This window comes from Phoenix dactylifera, chromosome 14 (genome assembly GCF_051530095.1).
Source record: "Phoenix dactylifera cultivar Ajwa chromosome 14, Ajwa_hap1_PhDact_Kaust_v1.1, whole genome shotgun sequence".
Lineage (NCBI taxonomy): Eukaryota > Viridiplantae > Streptophyta > Magnoliopsida > Arecales > Arecaceae > Phoenix > Phoenix dactylifera.
In genome coordinates, this window is record NC_143203.1 from 21,902,169 (window position 1) to 21,929,913 (window position 27,745).

General features: G+C 38.3%; 1 protein-coding gene across 4 annotated transcripts; it reads left to right on the top strand.

Moving 5' to 3' along the window:
* Positions 1 to 235: 235 nt before the first annotated feature.
* Positions 236 to 27,660, top strand: LOC103709891 (protein RRC1-like). 4 transcript variants are annotated; one of them, XM_008795415.6, is made up of 18 exons: positions 236 to 417; positions 670 to 749; positions 852 to 987; positions 1,135 to 1,180; positions 7,556 to 7,610; positions 9,742 to 9,894; positions 14,806 to 14,925; positions 15,025 to 15,190; positions 19,080 to 19,192; positions 19,422 to 19,493; positions 23,077 to 23,298; positions 24,378 to 24,436; positions 24,630 to 24,708; positions 24,869 to 25,006; positions 25,323 to 25,547; positions 25,632 to 26,422; positions 26,533 to 26,711; positions 27,028 to 27,660. In XM_008795415.6, the coding sequence occupies exons 2-18, from the start codon at positions 684 to 686 to the stop codon at positions 27,288 to 27,290; spliced, it is 2,883 nt and encodes a 960-aa protein (XP_008793637.6). In that variant the 5' UTR covers positions 236 to 417; positions 670 to 683; the 3' UTR covers positions 27,291 to 27,660. The 4 variants fall into 4 exon arrangements, with proteins under 4 accessions (XP_008793637.6, XP_026661539.4, XP_088567024.2 ...); XM_026805738.4 differs by having other exon boundaries at positions 25,323 to 26,422; XM_088710898.2 differs by lacking the exon at positions 1,135 to 1,180 and having other exon boundaries at positions 278 to 417; positions 25,323 to 26,422.
* The last annotated feature ends 85 nt before the right edge of the window (positions 27,661 to 27,745 follow it).

A 27,745-nucleotide genomic window follows, 5' to 3' on the forward strand; every position in this document is an offset into this window, starting at 1 on the left:
AGTTCCAATAAAAAAGAAACATAAATAAAATAAATTGATAAAAAAATAATATTTGTTAAATAGGATTTGATGTGAAATATATGCTCATCTAAGCTAACTTATTTATTTGTACTCTTACGAGCTTAAATAATTTTACAGATTTGGATTGAGTCAATTGGAAATCTAAAATTATTTAAATTTTAAATAGATTCGACCCCACTCCCTAAACCAACACTGCCGTCTGCCGGGCTAGCTCGGGCTCAGAATTTTAGGCAGGAGATTCCCAAAATAAGGCTTCGCCCTCCACGGTCGGTATATCTATATTCTATACTACAGTGCATACCGAACGAGTCCTTCGCTCTCTCCTCGTCCCCGTTGCGCGCGCTTGAGAAACCCTAGATCTCTTCGCAGCGATCGAAACCCCGATCAATCCCCAAGGTGCGCTGCTCTCATCATCTGAGCTTCGAGGGTTTACTTAGCCGACTCGATTACGCTAGATTTTGTTGGAGATAATGATCTTTTTTTATCGTTCCGAGCTCACGTGATTTAGCCAGAAACCATAAAATTCGTCGGAGGTTTTTACAAGGACGTCTTTTCTTTTGTTTATGGAGGTCTACGGATCCAAACTTTCTCCTCTTTTTGGGATTTATGATATATTTTTGCTTTTTGTCTTGCTTCTTGGGTTTCTAGAATCGGATGAGAAGATGGGATCGTCTCAGAAGAAGATCCCTTTCCACAGACACAGGGAAGTGGAGGAGGCCAGGAAGAAGGTAAGAAAAGCTCGGTCCCCTCTGTTTTCTTGATTTCGAACTCCGGGCTGAACTATGTGATTAATTATATATTTAAAAAAATTTGCATGGTGGAATTTCAAGAGGGAGGACGATGAAGCTGCTCGTGTCTATGCCGAGTTTGTTGAGTCTTTTAAGGCCGACAGCACTCTTGGGTCAAAGGCTTTTGTTAGAGGAGGAGTTATCGATCCAAATGAGAAGCTGAAGGCGGATTCAGAAGGTTGGTGTTACGCAGTGATGATCACACTCGTTTATTTACTTTGACCTCTAACTTTTAATTTCTTGCAATGGATGCATGAATGTTCTTTTTTGTTACATGAGCGCATTAATAAGAAGATGGGCCTTTTTATTCATTCGGCAATGACAGGTGGAAAGTCCAAAGATGGGGCATCTGTTCCAAAGAAGGGAAGTAGGTAAACAAATGTATTTTGATTCTTAAGAGAGGAATCTTGGTGGTAGCCATATTCCGTGCTTAGAATAGAGAACAGTGCCATTTCAATTGATCAGACTACAATGCATTTATTAACTGCTTGTCACTTTTGATGTAGGAAGATAATGCTATGGAATAAAGTTTTTCTTGTATCTATTTCAATACCTTATAAAATATACATCTCTGTACATGCATATAATCTGTTGTTTAGATATCAATGCATTTTACTATGTGAAACCACCTTATCCTTATTGCAGAAACTTTCTAGCTTAGCAAAACCCTTGCTTCCCTGCTGCATGATCTTAAAATATGCATGTGATAAAATATGTTTATATACTTGGTAATTTACAGATTAGCTTTACTTCCAGTTTCTTGTTGGCCAAATTTGCGATTAAGACTCGGTCATTGTTTCCATAATGAGTTGACTGTAAATGGGGAGCTGGTTGTAAAACTTTTTGCAAATCTCATAGAGTCACGAATAAAATTCCATATTGAAGAAATAAAGCTTGTTAGTTTCAGGTCAAAGTATGCGTACATATGTCCACACAAAGATAACATGGGTGTTGGTGGAGATGTTTATAGGAAGGGAATGAAATGGGAGTTCACAATTTTTTTAAGTAGTGTGCTTACTTCATCCAACAATTAGTTGAAAATGGTAAATTTTAAATTTGGGATTGCACTCGCTTCTTGTTCAGATGTACCAGTCTGATGATAATTTGTTTGCTCCATTGTGCAAATCTGCATCTTTAGATGCAACCTTTTCTTTTCCACTTCAATTCTATTATATGAGCAATTTACCAATGTAACTCATGCTCACCTCTCCAAGTCTTTGATTTTCTCAAGTTTCTTTTAGCGATGTTCGCTTATACTTTGATTTCATGTTTTTGAGATCTTTTTTTTTTAGATGCACATCTAAGGCATTTTTATGTTTATTTGAGCATAGAATAGTGAATAGTCAAATCTTGGCATTGGTAAGAGTGTAACTGGGCAAAGGATGCCCTTCTCTCTGAACCCCTAAATTCTTCAATGCTATTATTTGCTGCCATTCATTACCTTACAAAGTTGTCTTATTTCCTAATTTCTTTCATTTTCAAGCTAATTTGAGATGATATGTGTGCCTAGGAGCGTGAAAAATTCAGCTTCTGTATTTGCTACATAATACCACTATTCCTCAAATACCTGATTTGATATATCAGCACTCTGTTTCTATATATCTATATTGGTTCACAATGAACTACTTGAACAAATTGAACTTGACTATGTGAAAGCACTTGTAAGTTCTTAGATGATCATGTGGCATATGCCTGATGTGACAAGCCTTTTCCTTTCTTTTTACTTTCAAAAACTCTTGGAAACTCACAACTTTTAATATATGAGAGGCCAATAACTATGTAGTGGATCAACCCATTCTCCTTTGAATTTAAGTATGGATCAAGTGTTGATCATGTTTATGGTTTTCAAGTATGGATCGATATTAATTTAGTCTGGCCAATGAGGGCATCAATGTGGGAAGTAGCAGAGGAATGAGTGGGAAAGGATGATGAGAGCATATGATGGCTGGATGCAGGCCAGTGCTGCAGAATTTTTAGGTAGAAGGCGACACAATGAGCCAAGAAGTTGATGATAGGAAGAAACTAAAGATTTTTTTAATACTTTATAAAAATGTAGAATTATAGGAATAAAATTGTGTAAGTTATATTAGATGCAGTGAGCATGCTATAGAAATCATCAGTTTCTTGTTGGATTTTGTATCTTTTTACCAAAACCAGAATTGGAGCTATATGGCACATGAAAATATGGATGAACACTTTGCTCTGAATTGTCTTGGTTGCTTCTGCAAAGTGCGCTATCATTTAGTTCTTTTTTTCCCCATTTTGGAGTGGCAGGGGACTTGGTTTTGAGTGTTGGACACTTTAAGCAAGGTTTCATTAATTTTAATATCACTTTATCATGATCAGTTATCAATTTTAAATATTATAAAACATCTTAAGCAAGCTGAAATGAATGTAATGAATAACTTGAGAAACTTGTAGACTCATGGTTATTCTATTAGTTTGTTTGTTAATAATGTATTATCTCCCTCCCTCGCTCCCTCCCCCTCTATATATCTCTCTGCGTCTCTCTCCCCCCATCCCCTTCCACTTTTTAGTTTCTCCCTTTTGGGAAAGCATCAAAACAATGAGTTATATATGCATGTACGCATGCATGTCGTGTTGATGTGCCTAGAACACTGGAGGCTCCCGTATCCAGCATTTTTGGACATTGAGACACTTGGCACATGTCCATGCAACATTGGGCAAATGGTGGTGTGTCTATTGTGGCCTGTCAAGTGTCTTTAATTTCTAAATGGCCCTCAGCATTTTGATGCTCACGCACACATTTATTGATAGCTACCATGACTTGAATTGTTGAGTTGGTCTATAGCTAAAGAGCTTAAAAACATGTAGAGCAATATATGGAGGAAGTCCATTCCTTTGTCACTTAACACAGCGATCATTAATTCTATTCTCACTTGAGGAGAATCTGCCTTTTAATCTTTTTTTTTTTTTGTGAAGTTGAACTAGTTGAGAGTTAAGGGTTAAAGTTCCCATCAGTGCCATCTTGTGTCTACAATACATACTATGCCAGGAAGTTATTGCTTGATGCATGGGTGTGTACCATTGCACCATACCTGCCAGTTCATGTTGATGCATATTGCTTTGATATGTCTCATTATTGGGTGACATCTAGTTAGACAGGGTATGTCATGTCCTATGTGTAGATAGGGTCTTAAAGTGCTTACAAGAAAGGCAAAAAACCAATGTGGAAGATTTCAAAAATCATCGAGAATGGAAACAAGACCTTCCAAAATTCATCATATGTTGTATCAAGTGTTAAAAAATAAGGTAAGTGGATACGAGCTTTCTAGTACTATCAATTTGTCAGTTTCCCATGATATATACGGCACTTACAAATGCTGCTGATGAGCCAACTTGGTTATATATCACCCTGTGGTTTTTTATCAACAAATGTTGGCCTAGTTGTGTTGATAATGTATAAATAGTTGCATAAAGGTAGTTTACATGATAAATTAATTGAAACTATAGAATGCTCATGTTAAACCACAATCAATGATGATATGTATAATGATTGCTGATCCTATGTCGCGATAATTTTTTCAAAAGCTATGTTTATATGTTTTAACCAGTATGAGTGTATGACGTATTTAGTACTAGTCTATATTTTGAAAAAGTTGGATAAAGTAGTTTATTTTAACATGTCAGAACTTGAGTCTTTTCATTGACATTCTGTGCCATTATCAGCAAAATACACAAAGTGCCAAGCCCTTACCGGAACAAACAATATGTTACTCCTTGATGAAGTGTTACTTAGACTAAATATTTCATAAGTCGGCTTTTAACTTTGAATGTAAACATTGTAATAATTGCTCAACTATGTGCACATTTTCTTTCCTGCAGTTCATGCTTGTCCAAGTCCAAGATAGTCGCTCAAAACCGTTGTTATAAGGACTACTCAATTTTGATGTACAATGTTCTTTGTTTCTTTAAATAATATTTTGCTAACAATAGTTAATAAAAGAAGGCTTTTTGTTTGTTTTTAATATAATTTGAGAGAAAGGGAGGGAGACCTGCTCGCACTATAATTGCGTTTGGTCAAATACTTGGGGATGCAGTATCAAGACTTGAACCTAGAACCTTTGGTTGCTAAATTGAGGGGGCGACCACTCGGTAAAGCCCCATTCCGTTTGTAGGGGAAAGTTGTTGATGGCGATGATGATAACTCGCTAATTGATTGCCTTTTTTTGGTTTTACTTGATGATGTTATGCAATGGAAGTTAAAGGTGGCAATGGAAAGCAGAGTGGACTGTATCTTGTTTAATGTAGTAGGACAAGAAATTCATGTGCCTACATAATGTATGGTATGATTAGTGGTACTCAAAGCTGCTAATTTCATTGAGGTTAAAAAAATGATGATGACAGGTTATTCTTGTTTCAATTCTTTTTACATATTTGGAGATTTAGGCTAGAACACTAAAACCTATCAACATGGGCCCTGTTACAGCAATAGTACGAATCAAATGCACTAGAAATCTTTGAGATAGATGCATTATCATGCTAATAAAGGAGCCACTTAGTATCAGGCTGGAGAATCAGGAACACCCTTCAACTTTCATTAAGTGCAATGGGGCAAGTGCCTCGAAATAGTGGGTCCATGTGGGCATCCCTATTTACTAAACCTAGGTTGAGAACTTATGCTGTAATTAGAAAACCTTTAAAATCTATTTGGTTTAAATGTCAAGTTTTCTTTAACAAAACTTGCATATGTTTTCTTTTATTGAGAAAGGTGCATCATCCATTGACCATTCATAGTTATAGTGTTTTTGGTAGTTAAGATGTGCTTTTCCACGTTCTTCTTTATAAGCTCACTTATTAGAGATGAGGCAACTTATGCTTTTCACATGCAGTTAATAGTATGTATACCAGTTGGTTAAAATAAGATCAGAACTACTTATGAAACACCAATCTACCCATTTCTTGCTAAAGTCAAAGATAGCTGGACATTCCTTTGATCTTGCCCTTCTTGTAATGTTATGATTGGCTGTTTTTGTTTCAAGACATTCAAATGTAATATTTGGAAATCAAGTGTAAACTAGTACGACTAAATTCTAATAACAATCTTATGGGCTATTGAGACAGTCATGCAGTTTAAATGGCAGGATATCTTGCTTAGAGTACTAAGAAATAACTTATCTATGCTGATTATTGTTCATTATCCTTACTTGCGACACACATGCTGCCTATTTTTCTAATAGCATTTGATTGCTCATTTTGCTTCCTTATATTAAATTAGAGTCAGGGGTGGCAATGGGTTGGGTTTGGTGGGTTCGGGTTGGTTTAAGGTATGGGTATTCTAGAAAAATTGTCAACCCAAACCCCTCTTGTTTAAGCAAGTGGGTCAAAAACTCAAACCTGAACCTGACATACTTATTAAATAGGTAAGACGACCCAGCACATGTAACTTGTTTAACAAGCGAGCCAAGTCAGGTTAGGTTGACATGGTTGAAAAAATTATAGAAGAGGGAGAAAAGAGAGAATTAATTCCAATCCAACCAAGAAACATATGAAACCATCATTGTTCCAATACTAATATAAGATTTAATCAGTCTAAATATTCTAGTTATAAAGAAGTTGAAAACCTAGTGAATTAAAATCTTCTAACAACTAGTCAATCATCCATCTCCAACCAAAAAAAATCACAAACCCTATAACCTCAAAACTACATTAAACCCAGCAATGTCAACAATTCAAGAATAATTGAAAATTCTAGCGTTTGATTTAGAAATCCTAATGGACAGCTTACTTGGGCTCTCATATATGAGATGACAATGTTGGCATTGTCACACTTGACAGTCATGATGTTGTTGTTGCTGGCACAGGGGAGCACCTTGGAGATGTGGTTTAGGTTCATGGCTGGCACAGGGGAGCACCTTGGAGAGGTTGTGGTCACAACGAAAAAAATGCTTGAAACTGTCAGAGCGGAGCTGGAGCCACATGGCCTAGAGGGATGGCCTCGAGGAGGAGCAATCGAAGTTGGTGGGTTTAGAGTCCTCATTACTTCTAGCACCTTCTTTAGAGGGCTCCCTACTTGTTGGAGGGGGTTGACTTAGACTTGGGTAACTGATTAGGGCATTGAAGTCGGAGGAGGAGGCTAGTGGCTAAGGTGGTTGAGCTCTAGAAGGTTGCAGTACAATGGAGGGAAAGAGGTTGATGGGTGGTGGCTAGGGTTTTTTGTGGAGAATGAGAGAGATGGAGGTGGAGGGGGTTAAGATATGTGAGAGAGGTTAGATATTAAGGAAAATTTCTATGGGTCTTGAATGGGTCAACATGGGCTAAACAGGTTAGGATTCTAAACCAAAAGTTAACCCATTTAATCAATGGATTAGTCAAGTCAACCTGTTTATGATCCAAACTTGTTTTTGTTAAGCATGGACTTGTTTATCTCGTGTTGGCTATGGGTTGGGTTGGCAGGTCTAGTCGTGATTTGCCACCTTTAAGTTATCTCATTATTATTTATTTTTGTTTTCTAGTTCATGTATCTTATCAATTGCATTTTTTTCCTGAAATTTCTGCCTTTAATTGATCAAAGTTTCACTCTGGTCGTGACATTTTCCTCCTTCCCATTTCCCCCTCTCTCTCCCTCGCTCACACACATGCACACGGACAGTCTCACACAATCATGCTCACGTACATGTGAATACTCATTATATATATATATATATATATATATATATATATATATATATGATTTCCATTCATGCTCTTGAAATTTTTCTTAATAACATTGCTCATTTTTTCAGGTATGTCCCATCTTTCTTGCCACCAGCATCTCAAGGAAGAGATGCTGAGAAAAAGGTTAGCATGAGGTGTTATCATCCTTGTTTCTGTTTGCAGTATCAGTTCAAGAAACACTGCTTTTTTTGTTCTTTGATACTTACAGTGCTACATTGACCTCTCATCTTGTATAACAATATATACTTTCTAAATATGAAGGGTGTTTCAATGTATATTTTCCTGTTGTTTTGTTTCATTTTATCAAAATCATATTTGCCATGACAATTTCAGTTGAAAAGTGGTCCGGAGAACTATGCTTTTAAGATTTTTTTTTTTTGTCTATTTTGGAGCACAATTTGGTCATCTATGGTTGATTTGGTATATGCTCAAGTTTTAGATATTCATATCAGCATCTTGATCCTGCCATGATCTGATTTTTATGGTCTTCCCCATTACTCTTTGTTACTTTGTCATCTGTGGTTAGCAATTTGCACAGCACCATGATTGAAATGCCTGTGGAGTAGTGTGATGGGCATGGGTATATTGCTTGTTGCATGCTTTGAGAATTTAACTATATCTGGAAATTAGTGGAAGGACTTATGGGCAGGTTTGGCTGGTCTTTTAGCTGTCTGAATTGGCAGAAACTGCTTCACTGTTTGAAATTTCAAAAACGTTTTCCTGCCTTTTGTTGGTCCCTTTTCTCCTGGACATAACACAGGAAACTACATTAGTATTTAGCATCTGCTAGTAGATTAAATACATTAGTTGGTCTTTCACCAAATGCTATATATTTGTCTGTTTATTTTGATATCCTTTTGGGCTTTATTTTCTATTCTAAAAATACTGTTCAAATGGAGCAGTAAATTGACATGTTTTTTCCGAGATATTAAGTTTCTTTGCAATCCTATTTAAGTTTGGAGGTATCTTTCCTGTCAAGTGTGCGAAAAGTCTAACACAAGTTATTGCGTCACACTCCCCCCTGTAAATATAGTTTTCATGAAATCACATGTGGCCCTTAGTTATTATAAAAATTCTCTCTTACTTTCAAAGAGACTTTCACTTAAACATGTAATTGTGAAAGTGTTAAGGATCAGACTCTTATTATTTGAACACAACCTTTCCTATTTGTGGCTTGTTTAAAGATTCAACCTAAATTAAGAGCGGCAATAGTAAAACTTATACTTTATTCCAGATAGTTGATACAACAAATGAGCTATATAGTTTTCTATTTGTCTAACAATAACAAAAGAAATTATAAACCTCAAAATATATAATAAATGGGGCAACCAAGGTTCACCATCTTGGTATTGGACCTTGTACAAGTACCATCCTATTATAGTGTTGGTACATGGTGCGGTACGAGACGGCAAGACGTATCGAGTATCGGTATACAACGAGGCTGCGTATTGATTTGGTACCAGTATGGTATGGTACGATATCGATTGGTATGGCAAACCTTGGGGGCAACAAAGTGCTTGATATGCTGGATAGTTGGTGATAACAATTAATACGCTTATTAGCTCTTCTAGACATGTATTTCTTATCCTATTTCACATTATCTAATATTAATATATTAACCATAGGTTTCAAACTATATGTTTAGTTCTTTCATTTGCTGACTGATTCATTATCCAGCTGAATGACGCATGCACATGCACAGGTACACAGCCAGTTGGCTGGATTTCAAGTCGGATCCTGTCAGTGAAATCGGAAAAGGGACCCAACACTGATGATTCAAGCCTTTGAATGTGATCTACTATCTCTAAGCTATTTATAGACTAAAAATCATGTGATTTGGAGACACCTGGTCTATGCATCAAGTGGTCAAAAATAGACAATTTAAATAACATGATACAATGTCTATTTTTTAGCTCTTGATGCAGAGGCCAAAGGTCTCCAAGTCACATTATTTTTGGTCAATAATAGTTTAGAGGTATTTCAACGGCTTGGATCAGTCGTGTTCGACTCCTGTCTTATGATTTCACTTGATTGAATCGGACTTGAAACTTGCCCCCCCCCCCCCCCCCCCCCCCCACACACACACACTCTCTCTCTCTCTCTGTGTGTGTGTGTGTGATATATGTATGTATGTCTATATGTTTGTTTAACATAAGTGTGCTTATACTCTTCCTTGTTTTATTTGGAAGTTTACAAAATGCTTTTGGGGGCTTTGCATGCTATTATCTTTGAAGCAATTTGATTTTACTTGCAGAAGGAAGAGGAGAAGCCAAGGGAGAAGGAGAAAGGGAAGCAACGAGCCATCGATAAATTTTTGGAGGAGCTGAAGTTTGAACAAGAATTAAGGGATAAGCGTAATCAAGAACGCGAACAGTGGCGAGAAGGTCGCCACAATGATAATAAAGCTGTAAGCAGTCGTGTATCTTAATATTTTTGTGAAATGCAGAAGCAGGTCAGTAAGAATTTATAGTATGATAAAGTAGAAACTAGTGTATTAGAACCAGCAGATGGAAATATTGAGGGTTCAATAAAAAGAGAAAAAAATAATATACGTCAAAAAGAAATCTGTATAGACTAAGGAACCTGAATAACAACTCTTGAATAAAACTCATGTGAACTTGATGACCATCCGCTGCATCAACTATGATTATTTCATATCTTCCTTTTTCTTTTTGTACTATTCTGCTCATTGTACCTGCAGATGTAGCATTGTAGACCATATTGTTACTCTTGCTCCCATCAGGAAAAATCTGACTTTTCCTCCGTTCCCACCTACATATATGGAATATTTTAAGAAGTGAACACCTTTCTTTGTAGCAGGGGTGGAGGAATAATGGGAAAGGCGATTTCATTGCATTTCTGACTGGGAATGGGACCTATCTTCAGAATATTTCTATTAATGAGATAATTAGTCATATATTTCTGTTAGAAAAAATCTACCATAAAAATAGAATTTTATTAATTCTATTTGGTCATCTCTAGTTCTATAAACAATATTAGATATAACTAATATAACTTGTGATATAGATATATACTTATAGAACCATGAACTATATAGTTCATATTAAATTAATATGGCCCCTTTGATTTCTATGCTGCCTTGCACCCTTTGGGCCTATATCATTTACACTAGCTTTAAGATGTAACATTTTGTTAATTAATACAATTGCAGTAAGACGTTGGGTCTACAAAGTTACCTACGGGTGACAATGCATTGGGTGTGGTCAGGTTTAAGTCGTGTTGACATCCACTAATAAGCTAAACCAGTAATCACTCTGACCTGCCCAACCCACCAGTGGGTTGTAAGGACTAACCTGAACCTGCTAGCTGGTTAGCGACAGTGATCAGATCCTACACACCTACCTGAATAAATTAGGAGATGAGGAGAGGAGTGGAGAGGGTGAAAAAGAGTAGCAAGGATGGTTGATGATGCATTGATGTGGTTCATTAATGGCTGCTGGTGCAGCACCAAGGTTTGAATGGTGGTTGGCACTGGGCAATGGCGGGTAGAGGTGAAGGGGTTGGATGATAGTGTTGAAGTGGGATTGTTGTAGGGCTGACTTTGATGTAGGGAGAGGAGAAGAGAGGAAGAAAAGACAGGGAAAACGACCAGCAGTGCAGTGTAAGCATGCTTGAATGATTGTTGCGGGGCTGCTGTAGGGCTTGATGGTGGTGGAATTGTGGGGTATTAGTAGCTGGGTTGAGCCAAAATGGAAGGTTATTGGCTGGATCAACATGAAGATGAGAGAGAAGAGATGAAAGGGGAAGAGAAGAAAGTGGTGGGTGGCAGTGAAGAGGAGAGATGGGGAGGGGAGGGTAAAGATTACATGAGGGTGAGAGTTCAGGTTATGTTTGATGGTTGGTCGTGATTCCATTTAACCTAGACCTTCTATTCATTATTTAGGCTTTTTGTAAGTGCACTCCATTTGTGGTTGGTGCCCATCTCTTATTATCCCTCTAAAACAATAATAGAACTGAGAGTTCATATTTATAGTAGGAGCATTTACAATGCTGAGTGTTTCATCTCAAATTCAAACCCAGGCCAACTTGCTGGCAGGTCAAGCTTGTCCAACTCATATATGATCCTAATGGTTGGGTTGGATGGGTTCTATGTATAGGCAGGTTGACAGGTGAGTTTGTATTTATTTATTGGATCCATTCAAGGCTCTACTAGATAGCCTTTAACCCATTTCAACCTAAACCGGAATGCTTAAATCTCTTTTCCAAGCTAACCACATCGAGCCATCTCAGACTAGTTGACTTGAGATTATGCCTTTTAGGTGCTGTTCTGTCTATGTGAATGAATATGTACCATCCGAACTTTAGTTAAGATCCCCATGAATGGTGGCGATTTATAGAAGGGGTACATGAACTGCCCTATTGAAAGTGGTTGGATACGAGGAAGGTGATGAAAAAGGGAATATTGTCTACTAGCAGTAAGCACTGTGATTATCAATGTAACCTGGAATCATAGTGTCAAAGCATCCTAAGTGCTGGACATGGCAACCTCCAAAAGTCTGAGCATGGGACACGATATATGCACACACACACACACACAGAGAGAGAGAGAGAGAGAGAGAGAGAGAGAGAGAGAGAGAGAGAGAGAGAGAGAGAGAGAGAGACTTGGACTATAAACTAAATGTTAGATATTTGGTAAAAGATTCAAAGCTTCAAAATAAATGGACCCTCCAACTTGGGGGTTCACACTACCGAAAATGCCGAGAAACTAAAACACATATTTTGGTAGTCTCTAACCCATGCATTGTGTGAGTTAAAATAGACAACTTCCATAACATGCTACAATGTTTCGATGTGATCTTAAGTATGGAATTATTTTGATTTTTGATTTATACGTATTTTGAGATGCATAGGTCGTCATGTCAATGGAGTGGATCAAGGTTGGCTGTACCGGTACTAGGACCCATACCGGTTGTTTGGTGGTATAGTACGCCCTTGTGTAGTGTCATTCTGGGTTGTATTGACAAAGCCAGACAGAAGAGGGAGGGGGAGAGTGAGAAGGAGAAGAGAGATAGAGGAAAAGAGAGGAAGGGAGAGGGAGAGGGAGAGGAAGGGAGAGGGAGAGAGGAAGAGGAAAGGAGGGAGAGAGAGGCCGAGAGAGGGCTTGAAAGTCCTCATCTCGTCCTCCGTCCGCTGTTCATAGGGGTCACCCTTGTTTTGATCGAAATAGCGGATGATGGACAAAGGACGAGACGAGGGCTGTCGACCCTCCCCCGGCCTCTCTCTCCCCCTCCCCCTCTCTCTCTTTCTTTTCCTCTCCTTCTCCCTCTCCCCTTCCCTTGGCGAATTTTTCGAACCGAGAGGTGGAATTATGCCGGTCCACCCTTATTATAGTTCGGTATGCTCCGAACCAGACGTTTTGGGGTTTGGGGCAGTACGACATTCCTTGGATTGGATCCTCAAATTAATGTCCTACCGTGTATTTTGTCCTACCATGTATTTGGAGCGGATCCTCTTTTTGCATTTCTAGGTATTTTTAGAGATGTAGATAGAAATCAATGGCGTGAATCATTGATGTAGATGGTTCACCATTGAATTTGGAATTGTTATTTTTTTTTTATGAAAAATTTAACATCTAATGTGTACAACTTATATATGTTGTCTAACAAATAAAATAAGTGAATGGCCACGGGCTTATAAGTTTTTTAAGTTATTTGTTAAGTTTATTTAAGGTTACTTACGATGTGTTTCAATACTTGAATTGATACGTAATTGTTGCCAACTTTATACTATAAACGTGATGATACTTTGCTTAAAGTGTCCACATAACTGTGATTGTTTGATATTATAAGCAAGGATGATTGAACCATGCCAAACCAGTCAGTTTGGAGCACACTGAATCGGACCAATTGGGTGTCGGCAAGGTTCATGCTAATTATTCAAAATAGTTCAGGCTAATGATCCGCCCTCTCTTGAATCATTGGTCCCCTCGCTCGTGCTTTGACCCCCGCCCCTTGCCTCCCAACTTGGGATTTTTGGAAATAGCCCCCCTCCCCTACTTGCAGACATTGGCCTAGCGTTCCCCCCCTCCTCGCTCGTTGCCTCCGGGCAGTCCCTCGCGATGGTTTGAGAGCAATAAGTCCCTCTTTCCCTCTCTCTTGAATTAGGGTTAGGTTTTTCCTCAGCTTTTCCCTTTCCTCCCTCCCTCTCCCTCCCTCACCTCTCTCTCTCTCTCTCTCCCGCGCGTGCGTGCCTTTCCTCCCTCCCTCTCCCTCCCTCACCTCTCTCTCTCTCTCTCTCCCGCGCGTGCGTGCTTGGGTTAGGGTTCTCTTGGCCCTCTCCCTTCCTCTCTCCGTCCATCCCTCTCTTGCTCTCTCCTTTTCTCCCTCCCCCTCTTCCTCTCCGACTCTCTCTGTTTTGCTATGCCCTGGAATGGCATAGTATGGACCTATACCGTGTGGTTCGTATTGCGTAGAACCAGTCACTGGCTGGTACGCCCTCTGGTATTGACTCAACGAACCTTGATTATAAGCATGCGAAACTTCAATGAAAGCGTTCGAGACTTGAAACTAAGAGTCCCTTGCATGTCATTCCCCCAAAAGAAGTGCCAAGATTTAGAACTTTCTGCTGATTTCAGCAAGGCATGTGCCCTTTCCTGCCGCATCTACATGTGTTCAAAAGCAACACATCTAGAGTATCCAAGTAGCACAAATAATGATGACAATCTAACAGTGGTGAAAGTGGTACTTTCTTTGACGAGGAGAAGGAAAACAAGTGATTGAAATGAAGTTGATTCCCTAAATCACGCTCGAGCCTAAAAGTATGTGCTGGGATGACCTTTTTTGAAGCCCATTTCCTCTCTCAGTTCAGCCCCACCCACAAGCCCACCCTCTCCAATGTTCCCTGTGTAACAAAAATTGGTACACAATGTGACTATTTTCTATGACTATAACTATATTCAAGCAAACAGACACAGATGTGTTGTTGCACATTGCTGAAACATAATCGTGAACTAACCAATCCAATCTTATGATAAGATTCGCAATATGTTTATTATCAGATGTCATCAAGACTTCAATAAGAATCACTTAAAATCTGTAAATATATCTCGTATTTAAAGAAAAGATGATACTTTTGTTCCGACACTGGCACTCAACAGGTTCAATCCATTGGTATGACAGCCTTAGTATTTTAAAATCTTAACAACTGATATTTTTTTTGAGACATTTTTTGTCTTGTAAAATTATTGTTGCAGTTATATGTCCAAAACTGTTAGCGTTGTTTTTTTTTAAAGACAAAAGCTTCTTTTTAGATTTTACGAAGTTCTGATCTGCTTGTATTGGAAAATTTCTTTCTGCAGCCACCTAGCCATTTTGATGAGCTACCAGATGATTCTGATCCAAGTGGAAAATTTCCAGGTTCGTTTGATGATGGGGATCCTCAAACCACAAACTTGTATGTTGGGAACCTCTCACCAAAGGTCTGATTATGCTCTCATTTCTTGTTTAGTTTACAAGTTTTTTGTTTTTTATTGGTTTAAGGGACTGACCAACTGTCGCACCATTATGAATCATGTTAGGTGGATGAAAATTTTCTTTTGAGAACATTTGGGAGGTTTGGACCCATTGCTAGTGTGAAGATAATGTGGCCTCGAACCGAGGAGGAAAGGCGGAGGCAAAGAAATTGTGGCTTTGTTGCTTTCATGAACAGAGCTGATGCACAAGCTGCCAAGGATGAAATGCAAGGTTTGCTGACCTTTTGACCTATTGACATTAATGATGTACTAAGTGGTATATACTGCTACTAATTGGCATTTAATGGGGTTATGACTTAAATAATGAGGGAGTTTCTTTTTAACTCATTTCAAAGGGCTTTCGTTGCGTACAGGGATTGGTTGTGATTTGGGATCCACAAAGCCAATGGCATTACAAATCATTGTGAACTAGCAACTAGTGAAAAGTTTTTGCTAAAGATAATTTTAGTTATTTTGTACATTTGACATACATAGCATTTTATGATCATCTTTCAGAATAGTCAAATATCCTTGTTGTACTCTCTGCTTTGCAGAAAGTTTATAAGAATCTTGAGAAAACTTCTTGTTCTCTTGCATATGAGATGTCACAAGTTTTATTTTTGTAAATAGTAATATGAGATTTTTATATTAAGTGATTAACAAATAGAATGAAGAAAAACCTCACATGATGAGGAAAAGAGAATGGATTTTGTATAATAACCATGAAGTTAGTACCAACCCGATCCTCATGCTTATAAACATTGTTGTTAAATGTTGCCACGTGAACATTTGGGAATGATATTGCTTATTTTTTTAAAGTTGGCATGCCCTTAAAAATGACCATGATCAAACTTGCTCCTGTTAAACAAACTCTCAATCTCTACTACTTTTATATTTCCTATGCCTTTTTCTTCTGTTGAATTGTGCTGGTCTTTATATGCAATAATCTTTTATTTGACATCGGTCTATACTTCGAGTCCCAATAGCAGTGCTTGATGATTTTCTATAGTTTCACATCATTAATTAAATGATCTGTATTATGGTTGGACATGATTCTATGCTTAATTTTTGCACAAAATTTGTATGGATTATGTCACCTCTGCAGGGTGATATAAAATGTGTCTTTATATTTAAGCTCCATGTTTTTAAGTAATAATCTCTAAATAAGGAAATTGAGTTGGTGGATAAGGCCAATAAAAAGGAGGTATGATTCATTGACTATAGCCACTTGTCAGAAAAAGTCTCTGGATAAAAAGTCTCATTGAATGTTTCGGTTTTTGTGTAGAAAGCTATACTTCTTGATTTCTTAATGTTTCATTGAACTCTTTTTTTGATTTTTTTAAAAAATTGATCCTTTAATTTTAGAAATCTGCTCATTCTTTATGCTTATTTTTTTTCTTTTTCAGTCTATTAGCATCCTCCTTGAACAAGATTATATGAAGAGGGCTTAGTAACAATACTAAATAATTTCTCCTGTAACTGTATTTACACCTCTGGTTGTTTACCTATTCACTCTCCTAAGCTTCCATGTGAGACATCCCTCTTGCACTACTTGAATTTCTAGATGCTGTGTGCATGCTCCTATAATTGTGCACTACTCTTTTTGATTTTCTCCCATAATGTCTAATCAAGGTTCGCGGTACCGATGGTACCGACGTACCGGTCGGCTCCGGTATCGGTACGGTACCGTTGCCGAACCGAGCCGAACCGAGGCCGTACCGATAGGGTACATTTAGCGACCCATCGTCTTTTTTTTTTTTTTGGAGTTTTTTTGGATGTTTTTACTTCCAAATGATTCAAATAATGAGATGAAGAACATAAAAAATTTTCAAATTAAGATGCAATCAATTACATACGTTTAAATCACTCTCGAATATCTAAAATCGGGTCGAATGGCGATGCTTCTCGTCAATATCTGGATCATCAGCATAATATGGAGGCAGATCAACCCATCCCTCTAACCAAGCAGCATTGTAGTCTTGTATGCTCAATCCTCGAGGAACTCTCAGAGGCACTTTGAACCAGTGCTGTGGCACTATCATAGTGCCACAGCGCTGGCACCTCATTGCCAGCACCGAACCGGTGCGAACCGGCTCGGTTCGCATCGGTTCGATCACGTACCGGTGCGAACCGAGCGGTTCGCACCGGTATGGGCATGTACCGGTGCGAACCGCCTCGGTTCGCACCGGTACGTGATCGAAACCATCGGTTCCGACCCATATTGGGTCGGAACCGATTTCCACACTGGAACCGGACCGGTTCCAGTCGGTACCGGTCCGGTTCGGGCTGAACCGACCGGTTCAGGTCGGTTCAGCAGACTCTGTGTCTAATATTTTTGGATTCCTGTTCTAGTTACATATATTTTCGCTGTATCTTACTGATACTACTAATTATCATATGCTGCATATGTAGTAATTTCTAGGTTTTTAGTGGCTTTATATTTTTTTTAAGAATTAATAACATATCTAATTTGGAAGTTTCTTACTACTTCTCTGATTTGAGGATGCGTCTTAGTGCAACAGTAAGATTGCTTTATTGTAATCTTAGTGTCACGGGTTTGAAATAGAAAAACAACACCTCCATATGTGCGAGTAAGGCTATGTACATTTGACCCTCCCTAGACACTCCAGTGACTGGAGCCTCGTGCACTAAGACACCTTTTTAAAATCTCTTACCACCTCTCTTTGCAATATCATATCCATTTTCACCCCCAAATTTACTACCTGAACTTTTGGTCACTCGTGTTCTTCAGGGTTTGCTTACATAACATGTTTGCTTGGCAAGCGTGGATTGTTGAACCGGCCTGAACCAGGTGGTTCGGCTTGTATGAAATCATATCGAGACCGGCCCGAGACAGTTCAGCCTCTTGGGTTAGTTCACCCCTAGTTTATAAAAGCCCTCCCCAGATTCTCTGTTTAGACAGCCCTCCCAAGGGTTTCACTTGTTTGCTTGTTGGAGGGTTTCACGCTTGTCTTGCCCTCGCTGACTGCTGCAATCGCCCCTAGGTAAGTCCCTCTGACTCCCCCTCTCCCTCCTCCTCCCTCTCCAAGGATTCAAGATTAAGGCCTCTCTCCCCCCTCTCCCTCCATCTCTCTATCTCTTTCTCTCCCCGCATCCTCGGTGGCCCTCCTCCTCGGATTCTGGCACCTCTCTCTCTCTCTCTCTCTTCCTCTCCCTCCCTCTCTCTCTCTCTCTTCCTCTCCCTCCCTTCCCACTTTCTCTCTTCTTCTCCCTCTCCTTATTTTCGGTACGCCCCAGAATGCTCTGTACCGCAACAAATCAATCACCGGCTGGTACAAACTCCAATATTGGATCGGCGAACCTTGTTGTCAAGTATTCTACAGATAAGAATTTTGTCTAGAACTAATCAGTTCCTTGTTACTATGATTTCTCTTGTACCAATTTATTTTGCCCCACTTTGACCCCTTCAAAAAAGGAATCATTTTTAATCCTTTACCATCTGAGATGTCTGCAAGCTCTCTTTGCACTTCTTGGGAATACCAGGAACTCAGGGCAGAGAATAGTATAGCAAATAGGAAGGGAAACATTTATGTTAACCTTTTAGATCATGCCTGTTGAATGTGTACTTCGTTATTAAAGTGCCCAACTATTATTGTGTCCCTTTTATTTCTCTCCACCAATGCTTTAGTCGGTAATTCAGTAATATATACCTCTCACTTTTGTATGTTAACAAACTAGCATTTTGTACTTCAATTTGTTTTCCATCATGGATTCTTAGTCTTCCAAATTCCCTTTTATCTTACTGACATGTGTCAGTGCTAGGTTAAGCTAATGATATGTGGCTGCAGTGATCTCTTCTTTGTTCAATTCACATTTGCATTTCCTGGCATTTGTATTTGGCAGAAAATGGATGGTTTAAATGCACAAACCCTGTTTTGGCCCTTTGGTATGCATGCTAGGTGACAAGTTCTTTATCGATGTTTCTTAGTGTTCTTTCTCAATGTTTACATATATGCAAGGAGCAGCTTTTGTTACTCGTTGACTTTAAATGACATCCTTCATTGGTTGCACTGCATTTTGCTGAAATCATCTAGGCCCCAGGTTGAATATGAGTTTCTATTTTCTAGGTCGAATTGTGTACTAAAATTTGTTTATTTCAGGTGTAGTTGTTTATGAATATGAGTTGAAGCTTGGATGGGGTAAATCTGTGGCTCTTCCATCCCAGGCATTGCCTGCTCCCCCACCTGGTCACATGGCCATCAGAAATAAGGAGGTCTGTTGACTTTCTTCTGTGCTCGTTATATGTACCTTTTCTTTTTTTAATTGAAAAAGAGAGAGTTTCTATTAGTTAATTGTTTTTGTTAGATTACATGTATTTTTTAGCTTTTGGAAAACAGATTTATTCTTTGAAGTATTTTGTTCTTCGTTTTTATTTTTCACTTCACTCATGTGGGGTTTACCTATCATTTAATGACACTATTTTTCATTATGGTAAATGGCAGGGTGGTACTGTGATTATATCTGGCCCTGATGGTGCAGCAGTTACTTCTGTTACAAATCAAAACTCCGAGTTGGTATGTTACTTGATTTATTGAGAAAAACATCATTCAGCCTATACTTTTCAATGTTGAAATGTAATTATTGCAAGACTAACAGTTACTCTTCTTGATTAATAGCCAATTTTATGAAATGAATCTTATTTTTTTACAAAAATATGGAAACAATGTACAGCAATCTTGTTTGGTTATTTTTTTATAATATTCTTTAGGTAATAATTTATAGTCTGTTGCAACTAAGTCACATAAACCTTTTAATCCAGTTTTTTTTTTCAGTGCAGTTGACATTTAAATTTTAGGTCATCTACTTAAATTTTTGAAATTGTATGATGTGAATTGGCCATGTAGTCTGTGGGCACAGGCTATGCTATTTCAGATTAACACGGAATACAGATTAGTCCCAACATATGGGTTTGCGGAAGTCAAGATAGTAGGGCTTCAGCAGCACAAGATGACAAAATAAGAAAGAGGTAGAATGGAATCCATTTGAACTAAGTGAATGTAAAATTTGCTAGAAATTTCAGCTGGATATATTATGAAAATTGTGGCTGTAATTACATCTGGATATTAAAACACTTAAATCTAACCAAAACACAACCCTTAATGAGAATAAGGTGTCGATGAACTGATGATAGAATTGATGGATGGAAATTAATATGTCCAGTCTATGTTAGTGAAGTGCTTTATTTGACCAAGTCACTTGAGAGCATAAAATCTTGAAGTTTGAACGTCTAACTCGACAATGCGCTCATATGTCTTGGTCTGGCCCCTATATCCTGGGTTCAGCACAAAGTTTTCCCTAAAATAGAAATTAAACCTCCTGTTATTACTAAAGGTCTGATTTTCGGCTTTCATTAATTTATTTCTGTGATATTTATCTTATGACCTTGTAACTCTTGTATCCATGGTTTGCCGTACCGGTAGGCCGGTACGTACCGGTCCGGCATGGAATCCGGTACCGGTAGTTTATTGTTGAAGAACTAGTACAGGACTGGTTCGGATCGGTATGGGACCGGTCCGGGCTGCCACTGGTACGCCGACCGGCACTGGTACGGCGGACCTTGTATCCCCTGGATTGTCAAAACTTGATTGGAGCATCTGCAAGATCATGGAGAATTTTTTTTGGGCCTGTAGTTAATGGCTATTTTGCTAAAATTTGCAGAAAATTTTTCTAGCATGTAGATATGCTCATCTTTTTGTTTTGGAGATACTTGCAATGCTTTTTAATGTATTGGAAGTGAATAGTTAACTTGTCAATTTATATGTCCAACTGCTGGGTAAAGGTTGTCTATTATAATATTTATTCATTGCTCCATATAATCAGAGATATATAGTAATACAACTGCTTGCTTAATTGAGAACTAAGGTCTAACACCTACTTGATGGTCATGATCAGCAAAAAATGGAGGTGAATAATCACGATTGGTTGCTCAGCTGGCTGGCTGCTTGCATGCTGTTGCTTAGTTCCTAAACCGTGGCGGACAATCCTTAGCAAAAGGATGCTACTGCCTCTTTGAGGACTTCTTGTCAATAGCATATACTTCAAATTTTCACATTCTATGCCTTATAGCTGTTTAGTCCTTTTATTCTTGTGAGATGGAAATGCAAGATGAGTAGCAGCAATTTTTTTCCTTGTGCTTCTTGGAGGCCATGAAAATATAACACATCAATGTTCGTTTCTGAAATCAGGGCAGATATATTTTCCAGATAAAAAAGGGATATGGCGGTCAGCTTAGTTGATTAAGAGCATCTATTATTATCACTCTATGATAATAAATTGGGTTAGTTTTAGTTGACTTTCTTTTCCTGTATACTAGAATAAAGGTGATGCTCATAACTGCACCAATTATAATCAAAGGAAAGCATATAAGGTGCTCAATGAGGTAGTGGAACATATATGAGCTGCTCAGTGAGGTAGTGGAACATAAAATGTTACAATCTCCAGGAACCAATTTGCTTTAATACCCAGGTAGGTAACAATTTGATTTCTCTCCCTTGGGAAGTTGTTGACCAGTAGAGAAGACAATGCATTACACATGTTCTTATCAACTGGAAGAAAACTTTTGATTGAGCACCACGGCATGTGATTTTAAGATGTATAAGTTAGCTTTTCTTGAGATTAATTTTGACTAGTTGCCTTATACCAAAGGTTGGTCTGGCATGTGCCATAATGCATTAATTGCTGATATTTATGAGAGTATTGACTGGTATTATGATTATTAAGAAAAGTTTGGCTAGATTAGGGTCTAAAATCAGCAAAAGTGGAGCAAGTGCTTAGGACGCAATTTTAGTTTGAAAAGAATTAACAGAAGGCCAAATTGAAAATGATGAGATACTCCGATGGCTCATATTTGTTACTGTCATAGTGACAAGTTGAGAGATTAGTGAAAAAGTTTCTTCCCTACTTTGCCAGGCTGTTTTTAGATGTTATAATGCCTGTTTCTTGTAAAGCTTGATTTGTCGTTTACTTTCAAACAGGAAAATGAAGGTATCATTTTTATGTGATCAATACATGTCTTTGAGACATTCCTTCCTATTATTTAATACAATTTGTGAGGCTGATAATGCTAAGGGCATATGCAAAAATCATGGACCAAATCTTTAGAAAGATCTTCCAAGTGCTTGACAAAAATTGTGGCCTCTAATAGAAAAAGAATGCTGATGACATAAAATAGTTGGCTTATTATTTGATGGCCTATATGTTTTTAGTGGTTAGTGCCACTGAGAACTGAAGTCCAGTGACCATATATTTTGATTTGTGGTAACCTGTAATTGCTATAGTGTAGAAAGAAAACGAAGATATGCTTTTTGTCCTATTAACTCTCTTAGTGTGATTTCATTCTTTTATTAATAATGCTGAAATAGTCATCATTCAATAGAAATTTTGGTGCTGTCATCATGCTTAACTGTTTATTGTTAATGCTTTATAGATTGTATCTACTAAAGGTGCATAACATTACTCTTGATCATTGGGACATTAGTTCCATATTATGCTAAAATGTGGAAGTCCTTTAGAAAGAGCCAAGTTTTAGGTAATTGAGAGAAAAAGGTGACTGTTTGCCTTTTTCTCCAATTATATATACGGCGGATATCAGGGGATTGTAAAGAAAAAAGAAAAAAATATTGTTTGACCATGTAAATGTGCCTGATCGGTTTGTTGTCCAATCCATTTCCCGTTACTTGTTAATTGGAATATGATGTGACAGCTTCTTCATGAGTATGTGAAACTACAATGCTTTTGCAGATAATGGTAGCTTTATTCATCTAGTAACATGTAAATATGCATCAGCCACTTCCCTCTGAATGATTTTTTGTTTTGCTTGCTTACATTTCAAATCATCTCCAACTGATTGTTCTGTCCCTTTATTCAATGTTACTTATTGTTCTCTGTCTTGTAGTGTAGATTGCTTTTAAAGTGATTTGCTATTTTAAATTTATGGGCTGGAACTCAGCTCACCTCGTGAAGGCTAATCAAAATTGTGTCAGTGTTGCTAGTTTTATATGTTGTTGAAAACTTTCTTTACTGTTCACATAATATCTGCTTGTTCTCACATAAATTAAACATATTTAAGTATTTCCATGGTTTTACTTGTTTTTCTAGGTGCTTACTCCAAATGTTCCAGATATAGTGGTCGTACCTCCAGATGATGATCACTTACGACATGTGATGAACACAATGGCATTGTATGTTCTTGATGGTGGATGTGCTTTCGAGCAAGCTGTAATGGAAAGGGGCCGCGGAAATCCACTTTTTAACTTCTTATTTGATCTTAGATCAAAAGAGCATACATATTATATCTGGAGGCTTTACTCCTTTGCCCAGGTTATATGCTTTTTGTTCTTCTTACCAATACATTTCTTGTTCACTGTTTTGCCTTTAGCTAGAAATATTCATTCATTTTGTTAATTTGCCGTTATTCAGGTAATTTTAATACCAAGAAAAGAAAAGTAGTCATACAGTAGGTAAAGCCTTCATGGAAGAAGAGGTAGCTGCACATTCGTACTTTGTAGAGCTTCCTCAAAGTCTTCCTTAGTTTGTCTACTAGTGACATAAAATCCATGGCTTGTAAAACATGAAGATCGAATAATTGTATGCCAAAATCTTCTCTACATAATTTACAATTTAGCCATGATCAAATCCCCTAGTGACGAAACAATTCTGCAGAATTTTTCTCATTGTACAATCCCCTTCATTTCTTGGTGATCTAATGTGTCAGGGGTCTAAGGGAACATTTCAGACTTCTGATTTTGCGGACCTCTACAATGATGTTATAATGAACCTTAGTGTCTTTTGAATCTCCTACCTTGCTTGGGTTCCTCATTAAACAACCGTCAAAAGTTAATGCATCCCTGAGAGTTTTATTTGATCATTCTTCCACATATTAAATCCATAAGATTTTGTGCCTGAAGGACAACACGATATCAGACAGCCCCACCCAATTAAACTGTAACATGGTCTACAAAATTAAAAGGATGTACATTCAGCTCAATTTCAGATGGAGCCTCAATCAGAAAGGCCCACCCAATGTGCCCACATCATCCTGTTGTTCTCTGGCATTGTCCCATCAAATTTATCCCATAATACAATGGCTGATTGACGGGTTAGAATGTCTTTTACATCCTATTTATTGACATGAAAAGCCTCATATTACATCTTGAATGAGGTTTATGGATGTGAACCATGAAGTGACCCCAGAGCCCCAGCATTATACAAGGTTTGCAAGCTGAAGATTGCTAAATACGTTGAAAGCTGCCACATAACAACCAGAAAGCTTTTGTAAAGGGATTGGTCTCCATTTATGCCATTATGTTGTTCTAGAGTGTAGTTGTTTTGGAATTTTGAAAATGGAAAGGATATTGCCGATCACCCTTCTGAGAAACGTGTATTCTATGGCATTGTAGGGTGATACGCTTCAGCGATGGCGGACAGAGCCCTTCATCATGATTACGGGCAGTGGAAGGTAAGCTAGATTCTTAGGTTCTGTTTCCTATTGTGGTTGTGTCTGCATGACACAAACTTCATCTAAGATCAAAGTTTTGATCTATTATGATGTGCAATCTGTCGGACATCATGGTTGCTTTCTAGTTCTGAGCTGATTTTGGTACGCTGTTATATTTTTTCTTTTCTAATGCAAACCTCTGTTGTTAACCTAGGTGGATTCCACCTTCTTTGCCACCTAGTCGAAGCCCTGAGCATGAAAAAGAGTCTACTTTTGCAGCTGGTAGAAGCAGGGTAAGCTGTCATATCATAGCAGATTATAGCAATTGTTTTCCCCTATCCATGAGTTACAAATAATATAGTTCACAATAAGTCCAGGCTTGCTTTATTTCTCATTAACGTGTGGCAAGAATAATTTTTCCTCCGATGAAATAATTCCTCGATGTGGTTCTAGCGTGTGGAATTGGAGCGTACATTGACAGATGCCCAGCGAGATGAATTTGAGGACATGTTGCGGTCCTTGACTTTAGAGAGGAGTCAGATAAAAGAAACTATGGGGTTTGTGTTGGATAATGCTGATGCTGCTGGAGAGGTAATGCTAACCTTGTATTGTGGTTGATACTAAGGAGTCGTCTTTTTCTGATAGGTCTCTTTGATGACTTTTTCTGGAGTTTTCCTATGAGATCCAAATTTTAAATCCTGCTTAACATTATCTATATTTTGTTTTGAAGGCTTCTCACTGCAGCCTTTGCACAAACTAATAAGACCTTTATCTTGCATGAGCAGTAGGCTTAGCTCTAAATGAATGCTGATATTATTTGCCTTTTTCACTGTCCTGCTTTTTGTTTCAGTAGCTCTGCAACTCCATTCTTGTACTAACCCTTCGATTTTTACTTGATCTACTACAGATAGTTGAGGTTCTTACCGAGTCTTTAACACTTAAAGAAACGCCTATACCAACCAAGGTTGCAAGACTTATGCTGGTATCTGACATTCTGCATAACAGTAGTGCCCCAGTGAAGAATGCTTCTGCATATCGTACTAAGTTTGAAGCAACCTTGCCTGACATAATGGAGAGCTTCAATGATTTGTATCGCAGCATCACTGGACGGATCACTGCCGAAGCACTGAAGGTAACTCGAGACCTCCATCAAGGCATAAGTTTGTCATTTTTGATGTTGTCATCACATGTTGCATGTTCCTTGTGTTGGCTGCAGGAAAGAGTTCTCAAGGTTATTCAAGTATGGGCGGACTGGTTTCTCTTTTCAGATGCATATTTGAGTGGGCTGCGAGCCACTTTCCTTCGATCAAGCAATTCAGGTGTCATCTCCTTCCATTTGATATGTGGTGATGCACCAGAGATTGAAAATAAAACTGGCCATGAAGATGCAACTTATGATGGGGGTAAGCCTAACCAAGATGGTGCATTGGCAATGGGAAGGGAAGCAGCCATGAAGGAGCTACTGTGCCTTCCTATTGCTGAACTAGAAAGGCGCTGCAGGCACAATGGTCTGTCACAGTGTGGTGGAAGAGAGATGATGGTTGCCAGATTGCTTAATCTGGAAGAAGCAGAAAGGGGGAGAGGCTATGAACAAGATGATGATCGAACATATGGACCAAGCTATTCATATAAATATGCTAGGGATGAGGGTGTCGGGAATGCCCATAATGCTGGACATGGAGAACCTAAACTTGATACAGAATTATTGGGCCCGACTGGATCAAATCAGTATGGCAACGAAGTGATTGGGAAAGACTCTGTTTCACCTGAGCATGAAACAGTTACAAACGAGAGAGGAAAATCTGATCCAGTTTTACTAGTTTCTAAATGGAGCCGAGAGGATGATGGTAGTGATGATGAAGATAAGAAAAGTCCTTCAGGTTTGGGCTTAAGTTATTCGTCTGGGAGTGAAGATGCTGGTAATCTTGGAAAGGCTGCTGAGTTGGATGTCGTTGCTGATGCTGGCATTCATACTCACCCTGACAATGTTATGAATGAAGAATATAGGTCGGAACATGCTTATATAAGAAAACTAAAATTACCTAGCTTCTTGTAGTTTGTTTTGCTAAAATGATAATCTTCAGTCCATAATTGATTAACCGTTATTTCTCCTGCAGACAGAAACTAAGGCGTTTAGAGGTCGCTGTAATGGAATACCGTGAATCTCTTGAAGAACAGGGCTGTCGAGGTAAAGATGAAATCGAAAAGAAGGTAGCGATTCATCGAAGACGACTTCAATCTGAATTTGGTTTATCAGATTCTGCCGATGATTCATGGAGCAACAGGAATCCATCTGGTCAGTGAGAAAAAAAAAAAGCTATTTTTGCCATTATATTCTTATGTCTATCTATATACATGGAATATACTGAAGAAGGTATATTGCAATTTCTGATCATGTGATGTCACATTATGTTGATTAGTAAAAAGTACAAAAATATTAATAGAAGTAGAATTTAATAAATTTTTATCTTGATCCGTGTTTTTGATTTGTGACTGTTAATTCTAGAAAAATTATTTATGCCAGTTTATACATTAGACTCCTTTTTTTAATGGTGTTGCAGCATCCATGTGCATTAGATTCCTGTTGTTTACTCAAACTACTGAACTTGCAGAAAGGATATCTATGGAGAGGAAGGAGAGACATGGTGTCGGTGATACTGCAAGGAAGCGCCGTCGCAGCGATAGTCAAAGCCGCAGTCCACAGAGGAAGTCATCAGACAGGGATCGAGATAGGCACCGTGACAGAGACAGGTCACAGGAGGAGAGTGGGAGAGAGCGGTCACGTGAGAAGAGTGGGAGTAGAGAGAAGGACAATCATCATAACAAGGATAGGACGAGAGAGAGGGACAAGGATCGGAGGAAAAATGCGAAATAAACCACTGCAGGGAGTATGAATTGGCTCTAAGTACAGGATTGCTTCTCATGTGGCTCACAGATGTTTGCGCCAGAGACCAGTGAAGGAGAGTGCCTGAAAATGCAATCTTTTTGAAGTCTATAGTTTATTGATTGGGTTTGGCTCAAGAAAGGTGAAGGCCGCCTTCAGTACATTCACATGAAAGGAGAAGCACCTAAACTGAGTTGGATATTGTAAAATCTTAATTTAGATGCGGGTTCTGTTTTAAACAAACTGAGTTTTTCTCAGCTGAGAAATGTGTAAGGTTTGTAGGTCCTATGAGATTGTAAGATATTTCTGCTGCTCAAATGTTGGTGCAAGTGAAAAGAAATATATATTATCCAAAGCAAAACCGTTGTTGCCTTTCACGAAGGTAAAGATCAGAAAGTGGCCACCTCATGAGACTTAGCTGTAGTAAAAATTCTCCTCAAAATACC